At 43.3% G+C, this 25,816-nt stretch overlaps 1 protein-coding gene across 2 annotated transcripts in view; it reads right to left on the bottom strand.

The window, feature by feature from the left end:
* Positions 1 to 25,816, bottom strand: part of arb2a (ARB2 cotranscriptional regulator A) — a 378,083-nt gene that overhangs the window by 192,396 nt on the left and 159,871 nt on the right. For both annotated transcript variants that reach the window (XM_078396498.1, XM_078396497.1), the window contains exon 8: positions 10,730 to 10,849. In XM_078396498.1, the coding sequence (XP_078252624.1) occupies positions 10,730 to 10,849 (120 nt within the window). The remainder of the gene's footprint in view (positions 1 to 10,729; positions 10,850 to 25,816) is intronic.

Raw genomic sequence — 25,816 nt, 5'->3', positions numbered from 1 at the left:
GATGGAGGGACTGTCATATGAAGAAAGATTAGAAAGACTGGGCTTGTATTCATTGGAGTTTAGAAGGATGAGAGGGGATCTTATAGAGATGTATAAAATTATAAAAGGACTAGACAAGCTAGGTGCAGGAAAAATGTTCCGAATGATGGGGGAGTCCAGAACCAGGGGACACAGTCTAAGAATAAAGGGGAGGCCATTTAAAACTGAGGTGAGAACTTTTTCACCCAGAGAGTGTGAATTTGTGGAATTCACTGCGACAGAAGGCAGTGGAGGCCAATTCATTGGATGAATTTAAAAGAGAGTTTGATAGAGCTCTAGGGGTTAATGGAATCCAGGGATATGTGGAGAAGGCAGGCACAGGTCAAGGCAAATGTGGGTTACTTGAAGACAGAAACAGGGGAATTTATTATGGGGAACAAGTAAATGGCAGATGAGTTGAACTGGTACTTTGGATCTGTCTTCACTAAGGAAGATACAAACAATCTCACAGATGTTCTAGTGGCCAGAGATCCTAGGGTGACGGAGGAACTGAAGGAGATCCACATTAGGCAGGTAAAGGTTTTGGGTAGACTGATGGGACTGAAGGCTGATAAATCCCCAGGGCCTGATGGTCTGCATCCCAGGGTACTTAAGGAGGTGGCTCTAGAAATTGTGGACACATTGGTGATCATTTTCCAATGTTTTTAAGAAAGGAGGGAGAGAGAAAACGGGAAATTATAGACCAGTTAGTCTGACATCAGTGGTGGGGAAGATGCTGGAGTCAATTATAAAAGACGAAATTGTGGAGCATTTGGATAGTAGTAACAGGATCGTTCCGAGTAAGCATGGATTTATGAAGGAGGAATCATGCTTGACTAAACTTCTGGAATTTTTTGAGGATGTAACTAGGAAAATTGACAGGGGAGAGCCGGTGGATGTGATGTACCTCGACTTTCAGAAAGCCTTCGACAAGGTCCGACGTGGGAGATTGGTGGGCAAAATTAGAGCGCATGGCATTGGAGGTAGGGTACTGACATGGATAGAAAATTGGTTGGCAGACAGAAAGCAAAGAGTGGGGATAAATGGGTCCCTTTCAGAATGGCAGGCAGTAACTAGTGGGGTACCGCAAGGCTCGGTGCTGGGACTGCAGCTATTTACAATATACATCAATGTCTTGGATGAAGGGATTAAAAGTACCATTAGCAAATTTGCAGATGATACAAAGCTGGGTGGCAGTGTGAACTGAGAGGAAGATGCTATGAGGTTGCAGGGTGACTTGGACAGGTTGTGTGAATGGGCGGATGCATGGCAGATGCAGTTTAATGTGGATAAGAGTGAGGTTATCCACTTTGGTGGTAAGAATAGGAAGGCAGATTATTATCTGAATGGTGTCAAGTTAGGAAAAGAGTACGTACAACGAGATCTGGGTGTCCTAGTGCATCAGTCACTGAAAGGAAGCATGCAGATACAGCAGGTAGAGAAGAAAGCCAATTGGATGTTGGCCTTCATAACAAGAGGAGTTGAGTATAGGAGCAAAGAGGTCCTTCTGCAGTTGTACAGGGCCCTAGTGTGACTGCACCTGGAGTACTGTGTGCAGTTTTGGTCTCCAAATTTGAGGAAGGATATTCTTGCTATTGAGGGCGTGCAGCGTAGGTTTACTAGGTTAATTCCCGGAATGGCGGGACTGTCATATTTTGAAAGACTGGAGCGACTAGGCTTGTACACACTGGAATTTAGAAGGACGAGAGCGGATCTTATCGAAACGTATAAGATTATTAAGGGGTTGGACACGTTAGAGGCAGGAAACATGTTCCCAATGTTGGGGGAGTCCAGAACCAGGGGCCACTGTTTAAGAATAAGGGGTAGGCCATTTAGAACGGAGATGAGGAAAAACTTTTTCATTCAGAGTTGTGAATGTGTGGAATTCTCTCTCAGAAGGCAGTGGAGGCCAATTCTCTGAATGCATTCAGGAGAGAGCTAGATAGAGCTCTTAAGGATAGCGGAGTCAGGGGGTATGGGGAGAAGGCAGGAACGGGGTACTGATTGAGAATGATCAGCCATGATCACATTGAATGGCGGTGCTGGCTCGAAGGGCCGAATGGCCTACTCCTGCACCTATTGTCTATTGTCTATTAAATGCACTTGAAAAGGTGATGGTATGCTTCCATCTTATAGACAATAGACAATAGACAATAGGTGCAGGAGTAGGCCATTCAGCCCTTCGAGCCAGCACCGCCATTCAATGCGATCATGGCTGATCACTCTCAATCAGTACCCCGTTCCTGCCTTCTCCCCATACCCCCTCACTCTGCTATCCTTAAGAGCTCTATCCAGCTCTCTCTTGAAAGAATCCAACGAACTGGCCTCCACTGCCTTCTGAGGCAGAGAATTCCACACCTTCACCCCTCTCTGACTGAAAAAGTTCTTCCTCATCTCTGTTCTAAATGGCCTACCCCTTATTCTTAAACTGTGGCCCCTTGTTCTGGACACCCCCAACATTGGGAACATGTTTCCTGCCTCTAATGTGTCCAATCCCCTAATTATCTTATATGTTTCAATAAGATCCCCCCTCATCCTTCTAAATTCCAGTGTATACAAGCCTAATTGCTCCAGCCTTTCAACATACGACAGTCCCGCCATTCCGGGAATTAACCTAGTGAACCTATGCTGCACGTCACCCGCACAATCATGGTGGAGGAACAGCATTTTCTTTCTAAGTCAGCATTGTGTGTGTTTGGAGGAGAATCCGCACATGATGTTCTTATACACCTGATGCTCTTCTTCTTGACAGCAAAGATAATGGTTGGAAGGTTTGATGAAGTTGCCTGTGTGAAAAACTGCAGTTCATTTTATAGACATTGTACAATTACAGCTATTTTAAGATTAGAAGTGGAAATGGAGACTTACTTGCAATTTTCTCCAGGCACGATTTGTGCCACACAACTATCAAAAAATGACTATCTCCAATTGATGTTCACTGACATTGATATCCCCATCATCAACATCCTGGGAGAAAGCACGGACGACAAAGCACTTAAGTACCATGACTTCAAAGATTGGTCTGATGCTAGATAATCCACAGTGAGTGGCCTCCCAAGGACTCCCGAACAGCTTTCCACTATCCATCCATGTCATGTCAAGAGCATGATAAAATATTCTCCACCTGTCTGGAAAGTCTAATTCCAACAGCACTCAAGATTCTTAATGATACAAGCAGAACAGCCTTTAGTTGGCATCCTATCCTTAACATTAAAGATTTATTCCCTTCACCGCCAGTAGAATGAGACTGCAGGCTGTATATCTACAAAGAGCACTGCAACACCTTGTCAATGTCTCTTCAGAAGCAACTCTCAAACTTAACATTTCTCAGAAGGTCAGGGGCTATATGGGAACAACATCACCTGAAAGCTCAATTCCAATTCTTACAATACCTTGACTTGGAATGAAATCTTTCAAAGAATCTGGCTTTATGTGCTGGACATTCTAACCTAATGACATTGTTGAAGGTAAAAATCCAACAAAATCAAGAAAAATTCCATGCACTGAAGCAAATTTAAACTTAAAATATTTGGAAAAAACCCCCTCTGTTTCATTAGGTATAATAAGGTTTTATTGGCACACTAAACAATTATTTCCATATAGCATCCATCTGATGTTGTGCCTCTTTTCAAGAAATAGCTGCAGGGAAAATGCTGGGAACTATGGGCCAGTGAGCTTAACATCTATAGTTGGAAAGTTACTAGAGAGTATTGGGAGGGTTAGGTTATACAGGCATTTGGATGGGCAAGGGCTGATTTGGGAAAGTCAGCATGGTTTTGTATGTAAGAGGTCATGTCTCACAAATCTGATTGATTGTTTTGAAGGCGTGTCCAAAAAGGTCGATGAGGGCAGAGCTGTAGATGTTGTGTACATGGATTTCAGTAAGGCATTCGACAAAGTAGGCTGATCTGGAAGGTTAGATCCAAGGAGAGATAGCTGAATGGATAGCAAATTGGCTCCATGGAAGGATGCAGAGGGTGATGGTGGAAGGTTGCTTCTCGGACTGGAGGCATGTGACTAGTGGTGTGCCTCAGGCTTTGGTGCTGGGCCCGTTACTGTTTGTCATCTACATCATTGATTTGGATAAGAACATATAGGGGAAGATTAGCAAGTTTGCAGATAGTGAGGATGGTTCCGAAAGATTGCAGCAGGATCTGGATCGATTGGCCAGGTGCGCAGAGGAATGGTTGATGGAATTTAATACAGAGAAGTGTGAGGTGTTGCATTTTGGGATGTCGAACAAGGGCAGGACCTACAGAATAAATGGTAGGCCTCTGGGTAGTGTTGTAGAGCAGAGGGATCTAGGAGTACAGGTGCATGGTACATTGAAGGTCGAGTTGCAAGTAGATAAGGTGGACAAAAAGGCTTTTGGTGCTTTGGCCTTCAACAGAAGGGTATTGAGTATAGACATTGGGAGGTCATGTTGCAGTTGTATAAGACGTTGGTGAGACCACATTTAGAATATTGTGTTCAGTTCTGAGCACCATGTTATAGGAAAGATATTGTCAAGCTTGAAAGGGTTCAGAAAAGATTTACAAGGATGTTGCCATGACCAGAGGGTGTGAGCTATAGGGAGAGGTTGAGTAGGCTGGGTCTCTATTCCATGGAGCGCAGGAGGATGAGGGGGGATCTTATAGAGGTGTACAAAATCATGAGAGGAATAGATTGGGTAGATGCACAGAGTCTTTTGCCCAGAGTAGGGGAATTGAGGACCAGAGGACATAAGTTCAAGGTGAAGGGGAAAAGATTTAATAGGAATCCAAGGGGTAACCTTTTCACACAAAGGGTGGTGGTTCTATGGAACAAGCTGCCAGAGGAGGTAGTTGAGGCTGGGACTATCCCATTGTTTAAGAAACAGTTAGACAGGTACATGGATAGGACAGGTTTGGAGGGATATGGACCAAGCGCAGGCAAAGGGGACTATGTAGCTGGGACATTATTGGCCGGTGTGGGCAAGTTGCGCCAAAGATCCTGTTTCCACATCGTTTCATTCTATGATTCTATGATTCTATGATTCTATTGTATGCTATGTGTCATTTTGATACAATATTGATCTTTTGATACAATATTGATCCAGCCTAAGAATAGCTGATCACTGGAACTGCACATTGCAATTCTTGTACTTGATTTTGGTATCTTTGAAATTAACCCTAAACCCATATTACCCACCCCCACTGCACTCTCCCAGTTGCCCCAATGAGGATTCTTAAATCTGATCAGATGAACACAATTTGTTTTGTTCATAAATAGCATAGCATCCGTGAGGAGCAATCTCTAATTATTGTAATTGCCACTCAAAAGGCCATGAACAAACTTAAGAGCAATGGAAATTCCATTCTTTGCTAAAACCCACAAAATCTGAACCTCTGTGACTGGTTCTGATCAGTGTATGTCAGTTTGTCATTTATATTAGAGTGAAGCATTAGATATAATGAGAAATAGTAGTAATGTTGTGTATTCAAAATGCTTCAAGATTTTGCTTTTCTTATATGCTCAACTATACAATATATTATAATTGAGTTCTGACAACTTTCCGTTCAACTCATATAGGGCTTTGCACTGCCAAAACACAGATGAAACAATGTTTGTATTCTTTATAATGATAGAATTAAAGTATTGCTTGGAATAGTTATTTTAGTCTGACTATTGGCAGGAACAATATTAGCAAAGTATGACATCTGCTACTCAATGCAATTTCAGTATATGAATCTTTAATTGTTCACAAATATAAATATTCAAAGCTAATGGCACGTTGGCCTTCATAACGAGAGGAGAGCAAAGAGGTCCTTTTGCAGTTGCACAGGGCCCTGGTGAGACAACACCTGGAGTATTGTGTGCAATTTTGGTCTCCACATTTGAGGAAGGACATTCTTATTATTGAGGGAGTGCAGCGTAGGTTCACGAGGTTAATTCCTGGGATGGAGGGACTGTCATATGTTGAAAGAATGGAGCGACTGGGCTTGTATACACTGGATTTTAGAAGGATAAGAGGGGATCTTATTGAAACATAAAAGATTATTAAGGGATTGCACATGCTAAAGGCAGGAAACATGATCCCGATGTTGGGGGAGTGCAGAACAAGGGCCACAGTTTAAGAATAAGGGGTGGGCCATTTAGAACGATGAGGAAAAACTTTTTCACCCTGAGAGTTGTGAATCTGTGAAATTCTCTGCCTCAGAAGGCAGTGGAGACCGATTCTCTGGATGCTTTCAAGAGAGAGTTAGATAGAGCTCTTAAAGATAGCGGAGTCAAGGGATATGGGGAGAAGGCAAGAACGGGGTACTGATTGTGAATGATCAGTCATGATCACAGTGAATGGTGGTGCTGGCTCAAAGGGCGGAATGACCTACTCCTGCACCTATTGCCTATTGTTTCAAAGCAAAATCTTGTGATGTTTTTCAGAATGTAATAGTGATTCAGAATATAATAACCATGGTTCTAACATTGTAGAGAAATAAGAACATTAGAAATGTACAGATTTTAGATTATGTCTTGCATAGAATTAAATGAAACACAGTCAAAGCTATTTGAAGCTAAGCCATTTCAAATCGTGTGATTTTGATCCATTCCAAGGTGAAGTCGTTCCGGATTTGTTTCTCTGTGGTTTATCACAAACAATTGTTGTCACTAGATGAATTGAATTTTCAAGCTGGAAAGGTTGCAGAGAAGATTTACGAGGATGATGCCAGGACTTGAGGACCTGAGCTGTAGGGAGAGGTTGAGTAGGCCACGAGCATAATCAAGGACTGGTCAGTCCCTCCTCTCCCCTCTCCCGTTAGGGAAGACGTAAAGAAGTGTGAAAACACATACGAGATTCAGGATAGACAGAAAATGTTGGAGTAACTTAGCGGATTAGGCAGCATGTCTTGAAGTAAAGGATAGGTGACATTTCGGGTCGGAACCCTTCTCAGGGATAGTTTCATCCCAGCTGATATCATGCTACTGAACCGTCCTCCCACCAACTAGAGAACGGTCCTGACCTCCCTTCTGCCTCATTGGAGTCCTTTGAACGATCTTTAATCGGATTTACCGGACTTATCAAAGACTAAACGGTATACCCTTTATCCTGTATTTGTACATTGTGAACGGCTTGATTGTAATCGTGCTATTTTCGGTGTCTGGAGAGCACACAACAAAAAAGCTTTTCACTGTACCTCGGTGCACGTGACAATAATAAAGTAAACAAAAACATCAGATATCTGAATTAGCTGTGAATTTCTGGAGAGGTCATCAAGTGTAAAGGACCTTTGACTACCAGAGCACCATTGGAATGTAGACATATTTATGTTCACGTGTAGCACAGCTTTCCTTCATGAATATCAATACCGCTAACAAATATGGGAGACTATTAATCCTCCAACACATTTAATTCATTTTTTTTTCAGAAACTACATGTATTATAATAACAGTTCCAGTGATCTCAGTAAATTTAAAGGGGACACAGAAAAAGGGCTCAGTGAGTTTCAAAGGAATGCAAGAAACAGGACCCTGGGAGCATGCAAAACACTGTAGAGTGAGCCAGATGCCAAACCATTGAGGTTTTTTGTATACAGACCAACAATGCAATTTTCCAAAATAAACACAAGGCCTACATGTCAATTCGACAGGAAGTCATTTCTCCTTACAATGTCATTCATCAACTACTGATTAAATGATATATTTCTGATGATTTTGCAAATGCATACAATACATCTGCAATAACACAAATGTATGTTATATCAAAGATTAAAATGTTACTGACAATGTGTAATTATTTCCTACATTTTGACAATTATTTTAAAACCTGTTTTCTGGGTACATATATGGAATATAAAGTTTATTTTTTTGTTATAAAAAGCTTGTAATTGATATAATGGATCAAAACATAAGTGTGCTGAAAAAACCCTATGATTTACAGAGTATGTAGTGAAGGGAATGAGATATACTTTTCTAAAATGATTAATTGTGGACCCCATTAATGTGAAGTCATAATAATACATCAATGTCAGCTTTTTTGTTAAAGTTTCTTTGTGACAAATATTAGATGTGCCCATGGATGTATTATGTCATGCCATTCATGCATTCAGTTCCTGCAGTGCAAGAAGTCTTGAGAACTCATTCTTCCTACCACCCTCTTTTCCCGAAAAAAAAATTCTTATAAGTTTGTATTTACTGGCTACTTCTTAACCCAAGACCAAGATGTCATGTGGAAGATTTTAGCACTGCTTTGGAATAAATTCACAGGCTATGGGGACTTTCACCCTATAGCCCCAAGGTCAAATGTCAAGCTTTGCTTTGAGACATCTGGATGCATTATAGTGATGAACAAAAGTGAAGAAAATATCCACCAGTGTGACAAGAGACACAGACACAAGGGATGTCATACTGGTCATCCACTGCCCTTCATTTTAGTCTTTAGGTGGCAAGACTTTGTAATTGTTCAGTTTCAGAACAAACATCATTTACCATATCCATTGGCAACACCAATACTTCACTGACTAAAGGTCAATCATCTTAGTCTCCCTATCAAAACTACAATATGTTTTCCAATTCACTGCCTGATAATAATATTGCTAAGTCCAAACAACATAAATGTTACTTCTTGCCAAACATCTAATTTGTTTCTTTTCATATGAAGTAACATATTTATGCCAGAGAATAAATATAGGTTTATATTTCATTTAAAATTGTACACTCCTTGGCATCAAAATTAAATATAAATTTATGTCAATTCTGATTTTCTTTTCTTTCTTAAATGTTCACATGGTACTATCATGTGAACAAACTTCCACAATTTTCCCTTTGAATTTCTTCCCTTGTGTATCATATATTTAGCAAAAATTAAAAGTTTATTTAATCTGCCTGAGATAATTAATATGCTACCACCCATGAACTGTGCTTCACAAGTTTGCAAACAATATTGGAAACAGATTAAAAATTATTTTGATTTGTTAAGATTAAAAAAAGGATTCTTCATTTTATTACGAACAATTGTGCTGATTTGATCTTTAAGATTAGACTAGGATAAAAATGTTAGATAAAGAAGACTGCAAAAGGATGATTTGAGGTCAGAGTGCTGAGCCGAAGGCCTAAATACAGTGAAGAAAGCCTTCGGCGGGGGGCTGAGTGGTAATATGGAAGTCAATGTAAGGTCCTTCCTTTTCTTTTTAAAACTAGTAGTCTCGAGGGAAAGAAATGGCAGTTGGTGGAGTGGTTTGTTCCTCGTGTGAAATGTGGGAGATCAGGGAGAAGTCAAGTGTCCCTGACAACTACGTTGATAGGAAGTGTGTCCAGCTGTAGCATCTCTGAGATCCTATTGATCAGGTGGAGTGACAATTGGACTCGCTGAGAAAAATATAGGAGGCAGAAAGCGTTACAGAAAGGAGCTTCAGGGAAGTGGTCACACCAAAGGTTCAACCAGATAGTAAGTGTGTGACGAGACAAGGGGCAGCCAGTTAGTTCAGGAGTGCCCTGTGGCTAACCCTTTATCTTTCTAACAGGTATGCCATGTTGGAAACTGACAAGGTAGAGGATGGGCGGAGAATGGCCTCTCAGGAAATAGCAGTAGAAGTCAAATCAGTGGCACCATGACTGGTTCTGTTGTGCAGTTGGGAAGGACAAGGTTTGGTCAAACAGTAGTGGCTGAGGAACAATAATCAGGGGAACACACAGGCACTTTTGTGGCTGTGAGCAGCCGACAGGGCAATGTGTTGTCTTCATGATGCCAGAATCAAGGACGTCTCGAGTGCAGAACATTCTGAAAGAAGAGGGTTGGTAGCTATAGGTCATAGTCCATGTTGGTTCTAATTACATAGGTAAGACGTTATATGAAGACTTGTAAAATAATTTAGGGAGTTAGGTAGAAAATTGAAGGGCAGGACATCTAGGGTTATAATCTCAAAATTGTTTACTGTGCCACATACCAGTGAACAAAATAGAAAGATTGGATCACTGAATGCTGTTCTTCAATACTTCCCAGGATCCTGCCATCCACTTTTTATTCTTTACCCTGGTTTAACATCCCTACATGTATCACCTTGCAAGTTGTGTTTGTGTAGGCAGCCGGCTTTTTTCTTTTGTTCATATTCCAGTTAATCAATAACTGAAGGGAATTGATTTAAAGTCAGAGGGAAGAAATTTAAAGGAAACCAAAAAAGTTTTCCAAATGATAAGGTTGTCTTTTTTTAACAAAACTACAAACAACATCAAAACATGTGGCAAATACATTTTCTCTGAAAATTCCATTTTTGAAATGGTAAATTTGTCATCGCATTGTTCTCAATTATCTTAGCCACATTTTTGTTTTAATCTGAAACTGCAACCATGAAAAATTGTTTATTGTCAATGACAGAAGAGCAACTGCTTCAAAATGTCTATTAAACTGTTAGTGATTGGTCAAAGGAGTAACTATTTCAATTAAGTACTTGTGTGGTTTCCTAAATGGACTAATAACATCATGCAAAAATTGCTGAATCACGTTTGCATAACCAAACCTATCATGCACATTAAATGGTAACATTTACTAATGAATTATTCAAAATAATCCAAATATACGCCCATTTGTTCTTGTGTTTTGTTGATTAGAAAACAAATTAATACAGATATAGAATGAAATGGCTACACATAGATATCAAGAAAATTGTTTAAATATGCTCGAAGAACATTATGCTTATGATGTCTGAAATGTGCAGTGAACAAAAAAAACGATTAGTAAAGAAGAAAAAGTACTTACTAATTCCAAAAACACCAGGCCACCGTAACTGTGGGCAACAAATACCACATTCTTGGCAGAAGATCCGGAAATGAAGTGATCCCAGACATAGAGTGCATGCTCCTCTGGTGTACTGTTATCCTGCAAAAAGGGAGAAAAGAAATTTCCAATATAGAAGGACATTATACATATTAAAGTAAATGCACCAGTTTTTTGATTGGATAAAATATTCAGTTCCTTTCTTCTGTCCTTACACTATTTCCTTCAAAAAATATACAATTTACTGTTTTGTTTTTACTAATGATTCAGATAGAGCATTCCTCATGTCACAACTGATCAGGAATTTACATTGTTTAAGTTAAAAGAGAAGGGAATGTGTGATGTTTGGTTCAGGTGGACTTAAATGTCAAAATCAGGGGGGAGGGGGGGGTTATGCATCAGCTGATCATTGGTGTTAGGATTGTAATGCATAGAGAGTTACTTTGTTTAAATTCTCCTCAACAATTCTGGTATTTCTGTGACCCATCTATCAGCTCTCATCTGTTGTGGTGAACTACCATGTGGATCCATGGAAGAATAGAGTTTCTCATGTTAATGAGGATCTATCCTTTTGGGATTGCTCTTGAGACTTCATGAGCTGAATTGCCTCATTCTCGGCTGTGAGAAATATTAAAAATTGAAAAAATAAAGCTCTTTTGCAGCTCACTATTGAGGAAGAAAACTGCATGGATGCACAGAGCTCTCTCCAGGGCAAGGGGGGGGGGGGATCATAAAAATTTCAGTTGGCAGGATCCAGAATCCACTTGTTCGGACTATTTCTGCGATTCATTTTCATATCCATTCCCAGCAGAGGTGTGGGTAATTTACAGAGGCCAATTACCCTTTAGAGCCGCACGTCTTTGGGATATGGGAAGAAACCTGAGCACTCGGAGGGTGCAAACACCACAGACAGGATCTGACGTTAGAATGAAATCCTGGTCTCTGGCACAGTGAGGCCATAGCTCTACCAGCTGGGCCACTCTGCTGCCCTTCTCATTCATCTCATATTTCCTTCTTGCTTTCTTATTTTCTTATATTGTTTCGTCGTTTTCCCAATCTCTCTTTATTTTATGTGATTAATAGATTGAGAAGCAGAATAATAATGTCAATTATAAAGTTCAGATCATCCGTGTCTAGTCCAAAACTTTGCTGACAAATTCACCTGCCAAACCTAACTAGGAGAGCAGGATTTTGTTTTGAAGTTAACATACGATAAATGAATAAAGATAAAAGCCTCCCCACCTCCCCAATTTTGTGGTTTGTTACGGTGACAGTTCACTCAGTTAAATCTATAAAGGAAATCAGATGTTAATTGTTAAAGGAGGGTGAAATATCAATATTGCAGGCACACATATTGCCTATGGGAAAATTCTCCTTTGATTAACCAAAGAGTGAATTTGTTGTCTAAATCAAAGTGGCATTTCCAGACATTCCCCAGGTTTAGAAATGATTTCCCAGTTTTTCAGGGAGAGGTCCGACATATGTATTGGGATGATTTCTTATCAAATTCTTAATGGCAAAGATGATATACACCGTTGAAATCTCAGTCACAAAAAATCCCTTTAGCACGTAACATGCCACCTCCTTTGCATACATGTAAACCAAAGCACGAAACATCTGTGGAATTTAATGAACAGCCATTTCAATTCCATCAGCAATTAAACTGTAAATTGATGATGATCCCTATAAATAGCATTGTTGTTTGTCATTTTTGCCAATGACTATGAGAAGGTGAGGAGGGTGGTAGCTACAGTGTTGTACTCCAAAAAGGCATGCACTGGCATCAAATACTGAAGATCTCAGGTGTTCTACAGAGGACAAGAAAAAAAACGTAGCTTCCACTGGAATTATTTACACTGGCAAGGGGAATCAATCTGCTGGGATTAATTACAAAAATCCAGGAAAAATCGGGGAATTTAAGAACGTCTCAAATGGGCAAGCTAGTGCCCAATTGTTGTTGACTCCAGACAAGCCCCATAGACTGTTATTTTTTAAATAATTCTAGAGACGTGGCCACATCCATTAAAATTGGCAATATTATCATTCAACAAGTTTGTGATGAGTTGTTTTATTGCGATAGTCCATTTATAAACTTAAATATTTATAAATAATTGGCCACTTGGCTTCTTTTGTCTGTCCTCACTCCCTAACTGCTCTCATTTACTCATTGCCCAGATAACCTTGCATACAGCTTATCGCATGGTCAGCCCAGCTTACCCTATCAGAGGTGTTCCTTGTCTGTCATCCTCTTTGCATATGGACAAACATATTTTCTCTTCTTCCCAGCTCTGATGAAAGACTTCCCACAGATGCAGCAAGATAGAGTCACAGAGTCAAACAGTATGGAAACAGGCTCTTTGGCACAACTCTTCCATACCAATCAAGATGCCTTATCTAAGCTAACCCTATGGCCCATGCACTCAAAACCTTTCTTATTTAGTTATATCCAAATACGTTTTAAATGTAGAACCCAAAGTGCTGGAGTAACACTGTGGGTCAAGCAGCATTTCTGGAGGACAAGGATGCGTGACGTTTCGGGTCGGAACACTTATTAAGACTGGAAATGTTTTTAATATTATCATTGTACTTGCCTTACTTACTTTCACAGGCAGCTTGTTCCATATACCCACTACCTTCTATGTCACTAAGTTGCCTCTGAGGTTCCTCTTAAATCTTCCCCCTCTCAAGTGAGACCTATGCCTTCTAGTTCTTGCATGGGAAAAAGACAGTGCTTTTACTCTATCCATTCCTCATGATTTTATATCTATATACTAAAACTCTCGTTTGTTTGTTTGTTCCTGAAGTACAGCCAAATGGTACAAGATAGCACGATACTTTTTGGCCCACCTTACTCACCGTCATCCCTTTGGTCCTAATGGAAGAAGTTTCATTGAAATTGGTGTTATATTTTTTAAGTTATTCACATTTTAAAGTTTAAATCTATCTCCTAGGGAGGGAGGGATTGATGGGGGTGGAGGGAGGGGGGGGGGAGGGAGGGAGGATAAGGGGGGTTGAGGGGAATGGAAGGGGAGGGGGGGATTAATGGGGGCTGAGGGGTTGGAGTGCGGGGAGAGGGGAGGGGAAGGGGAGGGAGGGGGAGGGAGGAAGGGGGAGTGGGGATTGGGGGAGTGGGAGAGGGGGGAGAGGGGATTGGGGGATGGGGAGAGGGGGAAAGGGGAGAGGGCAGGGGGGAGGGGGGAGGGGAGGAGAGGGTGCTGCACCAATGCAGGAGAGATTTGGGCCCAACGGGTCCACTTGGTCTAGTATCTCTATAAAATCATCTAACATCTCTGTATGGCTCAGGCCTTCGAGACCTGGCAACTTCCTTATAAATATTTTCTGCATTCTCTGTATGACATATTTCCTGTAGTGGGTGAACAAAACTGAACACAAGAGCATCTTCACTAACAATCTGCTGGAGGAACTTACCCAGTACCCTAACTACAATCTCTACTGCACTGACCAATGAAGAGTTACATAAAAGTAAATGACCATACATTATCTTTCCACCACCCTCCATTCAGCCTCCACGCCACAGTTTTATGAACCAAAGCCTCAACACTTCCCCTCAACAAAGCATTTGCACCTCAACACATAACATCTCCCAACACGACCAGTCTCAATAGGCTCCTCCGTTAGTGCCTGCGTTTTTAAAAATATACCAGTAGCCGCAGTCTCTTGGATGCTAACGGCTGCATTTTAAATCTCCCATGCTGCTCCTCCTCTCAGCTGATCATTCGCAAGTTTTTCCAAGATGCTGAGTATTTCCAACAATGTTTTAATTTTTTTAAATATTTCCAACATTCTTTGAGCACAAAGCTCCATAACATACTCTGCATAACGATTTTGATAACCATTCACAAGGACAGAAACAAGATGAACCAAGTACATCAATTCAACATAAATTTTAAAGTTTAAATCTATCTCCTAGGGAGGGGGGAGGGGTGGAGGGAGGGGAGGGAGGGAAAGGGGGGCTGAGGGGGATGGAGTGGGGGGGAGGGGGTTGGGGGGAGGAGGGAGGGGGGAAGGAGGGGGAAGGGCGGGGGAGGGGAGGGGAGAGTGTGCGGGAGAGGGGAGGAGGGAGTGGGGGAGGAGAGGGTGCTGCACCAATGCAGGAGAGGCAACCCTAGGGGGGACGGGGGAGAGGTGGAGGGGAGGAGGGGGAGAGAGAGAGGGGGGATGGGTGAGGGGGAGAGGGCGAGGGGGGGAGGGAGGGAAGGGGGAGGGAGGGAGGAGGAGAGAGGAGAGTCTAATACCTATCAGTTGCCATTGCCTTGCCCGCTCAATTAATTGGTCTCATTCTTTTTGTAATTTCTGAACTATCTCTTCCAATTTAACCGAACAAAAAATCCCAGCAAAGTGCCTCATTCATACATAGGAAGGAAAAATTGATGATAGGTGTATTTTATAAATGTCATTAAAATAACAAAGGAAGCAGCGGAAATAAATCTAATAGTATTAGCAAACTCAGCACTAAAAAATCTCCAACCAATTTACAGCCCCAATCAATAAAACATCAGGATGTTGAAGAACACAGCCAAATCAACAGAATATAAATCAGAAAAGGTAACAGTGATCAAACATTATAGCACTGCAGTTGGACAGCATCTTGAAGATTGCTTCCACTTCTGATTGTAAATAAACATTTAAGCAGTGGAAGCAACATAGAAGAGCCATGATGTTGATCCACAATGTCAGAGATGTGAATAATGAGGAAAAACAATGCCCCAACTGCACTAGTCCCACTTGGCTGCGCTTGGTCCATATCCCTCCAAACCTGTCCTATCCATGTACTTGTCTAACTGCCTGACCTGCTGAGTTACTCCAGTTTTTTTGTGAATGAATCTATCCATGTACTTTTCTAACTGTCTCTTAAATGATGGGATAGTCCCAGCCTCAACTACCTCCTCTGGCAGCTTGTTATGTACACCCACCGCCCTTTGTGTGAAAACGTTACCCCTCGGATTCCTATTAAATCTTTTCGCCTTCACCTTGAACCTATGCCCTCTGGTCCTCAAGTCTCTTTGCATCTACCCGATCTATTCCTCTCATGATTTTGTACACCTTTATGAGATCCCCTTCATCCTCCTACATTCCATGGAATAGAGACCCAGCCTACTCTACCACTCCCTATAGCTCACACCCTCTAGTCCTGGCAACATCCTCGTAAATCTTTTCTGAACCTTTTCAAGCTTGACAACATCTTTTCTATAACATGGTGCCCAGAACTGAACACAATACTCTAAAATGGAGAGGGTACAGAGGAGATTTACTAGAATGTTGCCTGGGTTTCAGCACTTAGGCTACAGAGAGAGGTTGAACAGGTTGGGTCTTTATTCTTTGGAGCGTAGAAGGTTGAGGGGGGACTTGATAGAGGTTTTTAAAATTTTGAGAGGGACGGACAGAGTTGACGTGGGTAGGCTTTTCCCTTTGAGAGTGGGGAAGATTCCAACAAGGGGACATAGCTTCAGAATTGAGGGACAAAGGTTTAGGGGTAACATGAGGGGGAACTTCTTTACTCAGAGGGTTGTGGCTGTATGGAATGGGCTTCCGGTGGAAGTGGTGGAGGCTGGCTCGATTTTATTATTTAAGAGTAAATTGGATAGGTATATGGATAGGAGGGGATTGGAGGGTTATGGTCTGAGTGCAGGTAGATGAGACTAGGTCAGGGAGAATGGTCGGCGTGGACTGGTAGGGCCGGACAGGCCTGTTTCCATGCTGTAGTTGTTATATGTTATATGTTATATGTTAAATGTGGTCTCACCAACGTCTTATGCAACTGCAACATGACCTCTCAACTCCTATACCCAATACTCTGACTGATGAAGGCCAAAATGCCAAACGCCTTTTTGACCACCTTATCTACCCACGACTCGACCTTCAAGGAGCCATGCACCTGTACTCCGAGATTCTTCTGCTCTACAACACTACCCAGAGGCCTACCATTTATTGTGTAAGTCCTGCCCTTGTTCGACATTGTCTGATATAGAGATACAACTCCTAAGAATTCTTAGTCAATGAGTATTTTATTATATAAAAGAATAGTTTTCAATGGGAGGCTCAGCTCTAAGTTTCCTAAAATTTGAGGCATTTTCTAATAGCCAGAAATAATTGATAGCTAGGTCTAAACATCTTTTAAATTGTGTATTGATTAATACTTCAGCAAATGTGCCATTTCAGTGATTGGCTTTATTGACTACAAATGAAAATATCTAAATAACATTTGCATATTTGTGTAATTATTTCCTTGGGTTAATTAGATCCTGCCAGCAACTAATCCTTTGAGAATGCTTACAATGATAAGTTTGCATATTTCTTGTAATGATGCCAACTTTGATAGACCCCTACTGTTAACTCTTCACAGTTTTCATAATAAAGCATACCTTTCTGTCACACACCACCTGCAAAAAAACTTTCAGCAAACATGAAAACAGAAGGATCTATTTTTTTTTACATTTTCATGTTGAAATACTCATTTAGTGTACGACTTAACTAGTTGACACTGATAAATGTTACTAATTATTATGATCCATCACACATATGAATAAAGCTATCACTCCTTAGTTTGGCTTGCTTAAAAGGACCTTCTCAATATAAATCTGAAAGCATCACTATCACCAGAGTTCATGATTAGAATAAATCTGGTAAATTAATGTAAATTATTCAAATGTCACCGCATGTCATGTTATTTAATTTATGTATTCATTTTTACTTGTTAAATGGTAACTAATCTCTGAATATTGCTAAAATAATATACCATCCAGGAAACTCGGAGTGTTACAGTTGATAGAGCTCTTGCCTCACAGCTCCAGTTACCTGGATTAGATCCAAACCGCTTGTACTGTCTGTGTAGAGCTTGCGTGTTCTCCCTTTAACCATGTGGGTTTCTCCCATGTCCTCAAACGTTTTTTTCCATCCCAAAGATAGGTGGATTGGTAGGTTAATTGGCACTGTAAATTGTGCAATCAATGGCATAATCTGGGGGATTTGATGGGAAATGTGACACCAACTTAATGGCCAAATTATTTCCTTGTATGTCATGAAGAAACATGAAATATATACCTTGAAATTAGTAGAAATATGGTATAAATGTTAGCCAATGAATACAAAGCATGTCCATATGAAATTCCCGAGTTTGCCACATTATGAGTGACATCAACCTGCTTGTTGTAAACGTGTTAACATCTTTTTAAAATCAGATGACAAGAAACAATCTCATAAAAAACCTAAAGATATTCATACTGTTATTATTAAATCTAACACTGTACAGCATTGTACACTCAATTAGAAGTCCCTACCTGTATGGGAAAGAAGATTAAAAAAATTCCAATAGGAAGAAATGCATATTGGGTTCTGAATCTCAAGTCTCCTTTGATGCTGAAGGCAAAAAAATATGAGGTTTTCAAGCTGTTGTATCTTTGCAATTTTCTCCCTCAGAGAACTATGGTTGATCAGTCATCAGCTATACTCAAGTTTGAGTTCACGGTAGAATTTTAGTAAATAAAGGATGTCAGAAGTTCAGAAGTATCTTAATATTCTCGTGTAAGAATCACAAAAAGTTAGCAGGCATATCAGCCAAGTAGGTCAAATAGCATGTTTGTTTTTGTTATAAAGGAGTTGAAGTTTTAGTGTAGGGAGGTTTTGTTACAATTGTAGAGTAATGGTGAGGCCATAGCTGTATTACTGTGCACAGTTTTGATGCCCTTACCTAAAAAATGTTGTTGTGATTGAAAGTAGTTCACAGTAGAGTCACCAGGCTAAAAGGGTCTGTGATCCTTAGAGTTTAGAAGAAAGAGGAGCGACCTTATTGAAACATCAAGGTCCTAAGAGATCTTGATAGGAGGGATGTTGATATAAATTCACAAATTTATATTCACAATATATATTCACTCTCTCCTAGATGCTGCCTGACCTGCTGAGTTACTCCAGCATTTTGTGATACCTTAAATTCACAAATGGATCGTCACAAACAGAGGGACATAGGTATGAAGTAAGTGGCTGGTCAGTTAAACCTGTGGTTTGCAAACAATTCTTCTTTCAGAGGGTAGTGAATTCCTGGAATTTTCTTTTTCTGGTATAACGGTATCAGAACTTATGGGAAAGGAGATTTGAAGCACAGTATATGCCATGGTCTTATTGAAAGGTGCACCAAGCACAAGGGGCTATATATCCTGCCCCAGCCTTTATTTATGTTTTTTTACTTTCTTGAACAATTCAAAATTATTTTAATTTTTCTGCTCTTTCCAAAGGCTTTGCATTTTGTCAAAAATATTTTTCAATTTGCTCATGGAAATAAAATTAATAGTCCTTAACTCGATTGCTCCCCATTAGCAAAATATTCATTGCCTCAACAATGGATGAAGAGAGAACTTCCCCAGTTTAAATGCTGGAGAATTCAAAAAGTTCATGTTCTGCAGTCCAACATGGAAATACAGCTGGGGAAATGCCATCAGAGCCCAGCCAGTAAATTCAGGACTGGTGTGTTTGTACAGTAATCACTAAATCTTATTAAGGTTAATACAATACATTTACTGGGAAATAATGGTATTTCTCAACAGATTCTGGTGCATTAAATTATTTTTTCAAGAGAATGATCTACATCAGTACTGCGAAAAGCGCAGTTAATCAAATATTTAGAGCAAAAGGGAGAAGAGAAAATAAAAGAAAGGAAGATTTATATGAGACAACAAATGGAAAGGTCTTATAATAGCTGCAGAAATAGGACTTATGGAACTTTAAGCCTGCTTCACAATTCAATTGGATCATGGATTTTGGCCTTAAATCCATTTTCCTATCTGTTCCCCATAACTCTCAACTCCCCCATGTCCAAAAACCTATCCATGCTAGCCTCAAATTTATTCAATGACAGCTTCATTACGCAGTAGACTAGAGAATTCTAGAAAATCACAATCCTAAGAGAGAAGAAATTTCACCTCTCGTGCATCTTAAATGCTTTCTTATACTGAGAATGTCACAGTTCCTCCACAAGGGGAATCCTTCTTTTGTCTACCCTGCCAAGCGCATTCAGAACATTATATACATTTCAATTGTGTTTTACATATCCCATTCTTCTAAATTCCAATTAGTTCAGGCCCAAATTGCTTAACTATTCCTCTAAGACAATCCCATTATTCTGGGAATCAACCTTGTGAACTTTGCTTGAACTGCCTCCAATATCTTTCTGTAAATAAAGACACCATATTGTATTCAGTACTGATGTTTCACCAGTGACTTGAAACATTGAGTCATAGAGTCATACATCACAGAAACAGGCTCATCTGCCAAACTTGCCCATGCCAGCCAAGATGCCACATCTACACGTTCCACCTGCCCTTGTTAGGCCCATATCCCTCTAAACCTTTCCTATCCATGTACCTGTCCAAGTGTCTTTTAAATGCTGTTATAGTACCATCCTCCACTACCACCTCTGGCAGCTCATTCCATATATCCACCACCCTTACCACTCAGGTTTGTATTACATAGAAACATAGAAAATAGGCGCAGGAGTAGGCCATTCGGCCCTTCGAGCCTGCATCATGGCTGATCATCCAACTCAGTATCCCGTACCTGCCTTCTCTCCATACCTCCTGATCCCTTTAGCCACAAGGGCCACATCTAACTCCCTCTTAAATATAGCCAATGAACTGGCCTCAACTACCTTCTGTGGCAGAGAATTCCACAGATTCACCACTCTCTGTGTGAAAAAAAACGTTCTCATCTCGGTCCTAAAAGACTTCCCCCTTATCCTTAAACTGTGATCCCTTGTTCTGGACTTCCCCAACATTGGGAACAATCTTCCTGCATCTAGCCTGTCCAACCACTTAAGAATTTTGTAAGTTTCTATAAGATCCCCTCTCAATCTTCTAAATTCCAGCGAGTACAAGCCGAGTCTATCCAGTCTTTCTTCATATGAAAGTCCTGCCATCCCATCTTGCCTGGTCACCTTAAACATATGTCTTCTTGTTTATCATTCCTCTATCCTGGGTGAAATATTCTGTACATTCAGTTTATCTATTCCCCTCATCATTTTACACACCTGTATAAGATCACCCCCCAGCCTCCTGCTCTTCTAGCCTGCACAACATCGCCCCTATAGCTCAGCCCCTCAGGTCCTGACAACATCCTCGTAAATCTTCTCTGGTTTCTTTCAAGCTTAATGACATCGCATCCTCCCTATAGCTGGGTGGCCAAAACTGAGCACAGTACTCCAAGTGTGCCCTCACAAATGTTTTGTCCAACTGCAACATGACATCCCAATTTCTACGCTCAATACCCTGACGGATGTCAGAGGTTATGGGTAGAAGGCAGGAGAATGGGGTTAGGAGGGAGAGATAGATCAGCCATGATCGAATGGCAGAGTAGACTTGATGGGCCGAATGACCTAATTCTACTCCTATCACTTTTGACCTTATGATGAAGGCCAGTGTACAAAAGGGCATCTTGGCCACCTAGTCTCCTTGTGACACAATTTTCAGGGAATTCTGTACCTGTACTCCTGGATCCTTCTGCTCTACAACACTCCCAAGGACCTAACCATTCACCGTAAAGGTCCTGCCCTAGTTTTGACTCATCCTTTCCCTTTCTTTTCAATCTTAAAATTGTGCATCTTGTAAGATTTGAGAAGTTTTCCCTCATTCTGAAAGCAACACCAAACCAAAGAGCTGCAGTTTGGACATTTTAAACGGGAGACTGGGGCTGATAGCGGAGAAAGGCTGCGGTCAGTTTACCAAGGGATGTCACAATCTGTGGGTCCTAAAATGGCCGCAGGACCTCGTGACCAGCCACAAGAGCAAAAACCTTACAGCCCAGTCTCTAGGTTTCTGCAAAGCCACGGCCAGAACAATGGATGGGTATTGGCCATGCAGAAACCTGCAAAACCAGGTCGAAGTCCAGACACTGGGGCGCTGACATCAGCATACTCACAATGCCCCAGAAAGACCGTGGTGGCTTCGGCCCCCAGACTCCACGATTCCCCTAGCTACGAGGCATCCTGGAAAAGGGGTAGTGTAGGGGAGAGAGAGAGAGAGGAGCTCCCGGTCGAGAACTCGGCACCGGCGCCCATGTGCCCGGTCCTGGAAACCAGACGGGGACCCACCGCGCCGAATGGGGACGCCGGACCCATTCAAAGCGAGATCGTGGTGCCCCACAGCTCCCAGCAGTTAAGAGCTATGGTCGGGCATGTAGCAAAATTGTCCGAATCAGGGGACCCTTCGCTGCATTTCAGAGAGATAGAGCAAACCGCCGCAATCAACGGTTGCGACGAGGGAGAACGGGCAAAATTGTTGCTGTTCTCCCTGGACAGCTCGATCCTCCAATGCCTCTCAGATGAGAGTAAAAGAGGGACCAGGACCTACGATCTCCTGCGGGACGAGGTCCTGGAAGTTTTGGGGATGGGCGATGAGGGTCCATTTGCCCGATTAGGGAAGACCCTCCAGATGGAGGGAGAACCCCCAAGGGTTTTTGCGGCGCGACTGTGGTCAGTATACCAGAGCAGTTGCCCGCACGTCCCTGCGCGGAATGACCTGGTCGGGAATGGGAGAGCCCAGTGGCTCCGATGTTTGGTGTCAAACAGCCTGGCGGCCGTCAGGGAGCAGGCGAAAGCCTGGTTTGATCCCACAAATAGCACGGAGGAGACGGTTTTGGACCGTCTCACGGTAGGGTATAGTAACACCCGGAGCACGTCTACCCAACTCGTAAAAGGGAAGGTGCACGTGGCGGAGGCTACTACACCGGCCCAAAAGGAGTGGCGACAGGAGGGTAACCCTACCGCACAGTCCAAGTGTTTCAGGTGCGGTAAGGTGGGGCACTGGCGGAAGGATTGCAGGGCCCACACCAAGGAAGATAGGGTTGGCACCCCCCTGCGCGCCGATGTCCCAGTTAAGCCCGAGATTATCGAATCGATGATCGAGGTGATGCGGTCCCTCATGGCCGCACAGGGGAAGGTGGCAGTCGCTACCGGCTCCCCAGGTGCGGGGGGGGCACTGGACATTCCCCAATGACATCAGCCCACGCAGCCCGCCTATCTGTGTCCGCTCCGCTACGATGCGTGGAAGAGGCCGCTTGTGGAGATGGTAGTGGAGAGGCAAAGGGGCAGTTACCTGTCGGACACGGGGGCTTCATGCACCGTGGTCCACACAGAGGAACCCTTTGACTCTCCCCTGTCCACGGGGGTCCCTTTCACACTGGCGGGGTTCACAGGGAAGGAACAGGCTGGCGCGCGTTCCATCCCGCTGTCCATTCATTTGGGAGCACTCCGCACCACATGGGAGTGTATCCTGATGAAATGGACAGCAGTGGGTGGGAAGGGGATTAGGGGAAAAGAGGAGAAAGGGACTCTGTGCACCATGAAGCCGCCCGAGGGTTACGACCTCGAGCGCATGGTGGCGGAGGTCCCGGCCGAACTGCAAGAGTGTGTGGGGAACAACCTGAACGCGTTTGTGATCCACAAACACGATTGTGGTAGGGTAGGTAGGTACAGGCCGGGAGCACAGGGGTCAACCACAGGGGCCAGCCCTGTGAGTAGGGACTCACAGCCAAGGATGAGGCAGGTCACGCAGACAGGCAAGGTTGCCTGCGTGAGGGGGGAGGACATTATCCAGGAATGGAGGGTCTCGCGTTTTGGAAGAGGAAGAGCCTGATCAGCTCGACCAGGGGCTGGATCCCATTACGGAGGAGGAGGAGTCGGATGGGGACGACAGTAACGTCCCCGACTCAAGCACCAGGAAGGCGGGGGTAGCGGGCGGAGGCTCACCACCTGTAGGTACAGGCAGGGTGAGGCTGGATGCCGCGGGTATACCCAGCACCAAGGGGGCAGAGCTGGAGTAGGAGGGGCCAGGGTCGGCAGCTGCGGGGGGTACCCGAGCTGCGACACGGCAGGAACCGGTCCTCAGCCAGGCTGTCCAGGGGGCAGTGCCTAAGGTGACTCTCCGTAGGTCTAGCAGGGGACCCCAACCTAGAAAGTTTTGGACAGAGGTCAATCACGCCCCGAGGTACCGGAGCCAAGTGAGGAGGAGGGAGCTAACGTTTCAGAGGAGGTTTAGCCCCCGCCAGGCAGCGACAGGCTGCGGAGGATCAAAGGTGGGAGACAGCGTGGTGCAGCCGCAGGAGACGACCCGCTGCAGCCCTGACAGGGATTAGCTGAGCCGCCCTGGGAAGGCGGCGCTGTATTATATTTTAGATAGATAAGGATTAGGTAATTAGATAAGGATAAGTAATTTAGATAAGTTTTATGGGGATAGGTGTAAATAAAGTTGATGCGTCCAGGATTCAGGTGTGGGGTGCAGGCTGGGGGTCAAGAGACCCGCACGCAGGGGCATTAACAAAGCCAAGCGCTCCCCAAGAGGCTGGCTATACCATATTTTATCTGTTTTCTGGAGTGGAAGGAGGCACTCGTATGGTGGATCGTTGCCACGGCGATCGGATGTGGGTGGGCCTATCGGGGCCGCACCAAGGACATCATCGTCCACGGCTGCTCCGGGGACACGGCTCCCATCGCGACCGATGGGACTGGAAGGAGAGAAGCGGAGGAGACCGCAGTTCACTTCCATGAAGGCCGGTGGCCGGGGTGGCTTGGGATCGAACTCTTCAGAGTATTCCAGCGCCTCAGGTTTTGCTTATCGGGACACTTCGTTATTGTGCCCGAGAGTCAAGATCATCGCCCAAAGGGTAAGCGCCACCGTTGGCAAAAGGATCTGCCTGGTATGCACGGGGAAGGTCCCCACGAGCAGGCGGTGGTGGCTGAGGAAAACGAGCAGGACAATGGCCAACTCCACTGTTGAGTGGGAGAGACTTGACAACAACACTCACAGAACTATTTCTGGGACTAATGAACAGTTGAGTGTGTGTTGGGACAAATGGTGGGAACCGGATGAGGGGATCTATATGTGTATGTGGGGTTCGAGGTATCGCTGACGTGCGGGTGGGCGAGCAGGACCCAGCCGCAAGCTGCTAGGAGGACGGGCCCCCTCCGCACCGAGTGAACTATGTTTTGCATTGTCCTTTTTCAAAATTATATAAAGAATGATTGTGTTGAAGGAATGTAAAAAAATGTATCGTTTTGCTGTTGTGTTGTTTTCATGTCCTACATTAAAGCTGACACCAGTAGGAGGATGGCGGAGGTATCGGCCTGCGACAAGGTGTAGGTGTATATGTCTGACATGAAAATGTACATACTTGTAATATAGTTTTGCCCGGGACACGGGCAGTAAAGGTCAGCCTAAAAGATGGGGACTGTGCGTTTGCAATGGAACACTAGTTAGTTAAAACCTCAGGGGTCTGGATGTGGAGAATCGGGAAAACATTGCTCAACCACATTATTTAATTGATTCGATAAACTGGGGTTATGCAAATCAACAGGAGGGACTGTAAGATTTGAGAAGTTTTCCCTCATTCTGAAAGCAACACCAAACCAAAGAGCTGCAGTTTGGACATTTTAAACGGGAGACTGGGGCTGATAGCGGAGAAAGGCTGTGGTCAGTTTACCAAGGGATGTCACAATCTGTGGGTCCTAAAATGGCCGCAGGACCTCGTGACCAGCCACAAGAGCAAAAACCTTACAGCCCAGTATCTAGGTTTCTGCAAAGCCACGGCCAGAACAATGGATGGGTATTGGCCATGCAGAAACCTGCAAAACCAGGTCGAAGTCCAGACACTGGGGCGCTGACATCAGCATACTCACAATGCCCCAAGCCGACCTACACAGTTAATCTCGTTAAGGGGGCACAATAGCCCATAGAAAACTACCTGGTAGGTGATGGGAAACCAGTTAAACCCATCACCTCGCAACGAAATACCAATTAACACCGTCTGGCCATCCCCGGTACCCCCCGGACATAAGCGCAGATCAGAGAGAAAACTCAATACATATCTTTTAAGCAAAGAGATCCCAAGATCTGGCGGGAGATAGGACGGGCCAGAATTAGTATAACTGGCCACGACTTTTGGGTTTTAAACTTATGCAAGGCAGAGGGTGCAAGAAACAAGTCAAACGGGTGCAAGAAACTCAAGTCAAACGGATGCAGGAGGAAGAAAAGACAGGCAAGAAGAAGCGAAGTGCAAGAGAGAGGAACC

The sequence above is a fragment of the Rhinoraja longicauda genome, chromosome 3, assembly GCF_053455715.1.
Source record: "Rhinoraja longicauda isolate Sanriku21f chromosome 3, sRhiLon1.1, whole genome shotgun sequence".
Taxonomy (NCBI): Eukaryota; Metazoa; Chordata; class Chondrichthyes; order Rajiformes; family Arhynchobatidae; genus Rhinoraja; species Rhinoraja longicauda.
Note: the sequence above shows the minus strand (reverse complement) of the source record. Positions and strands in the feature narration are given on the sequence as shown.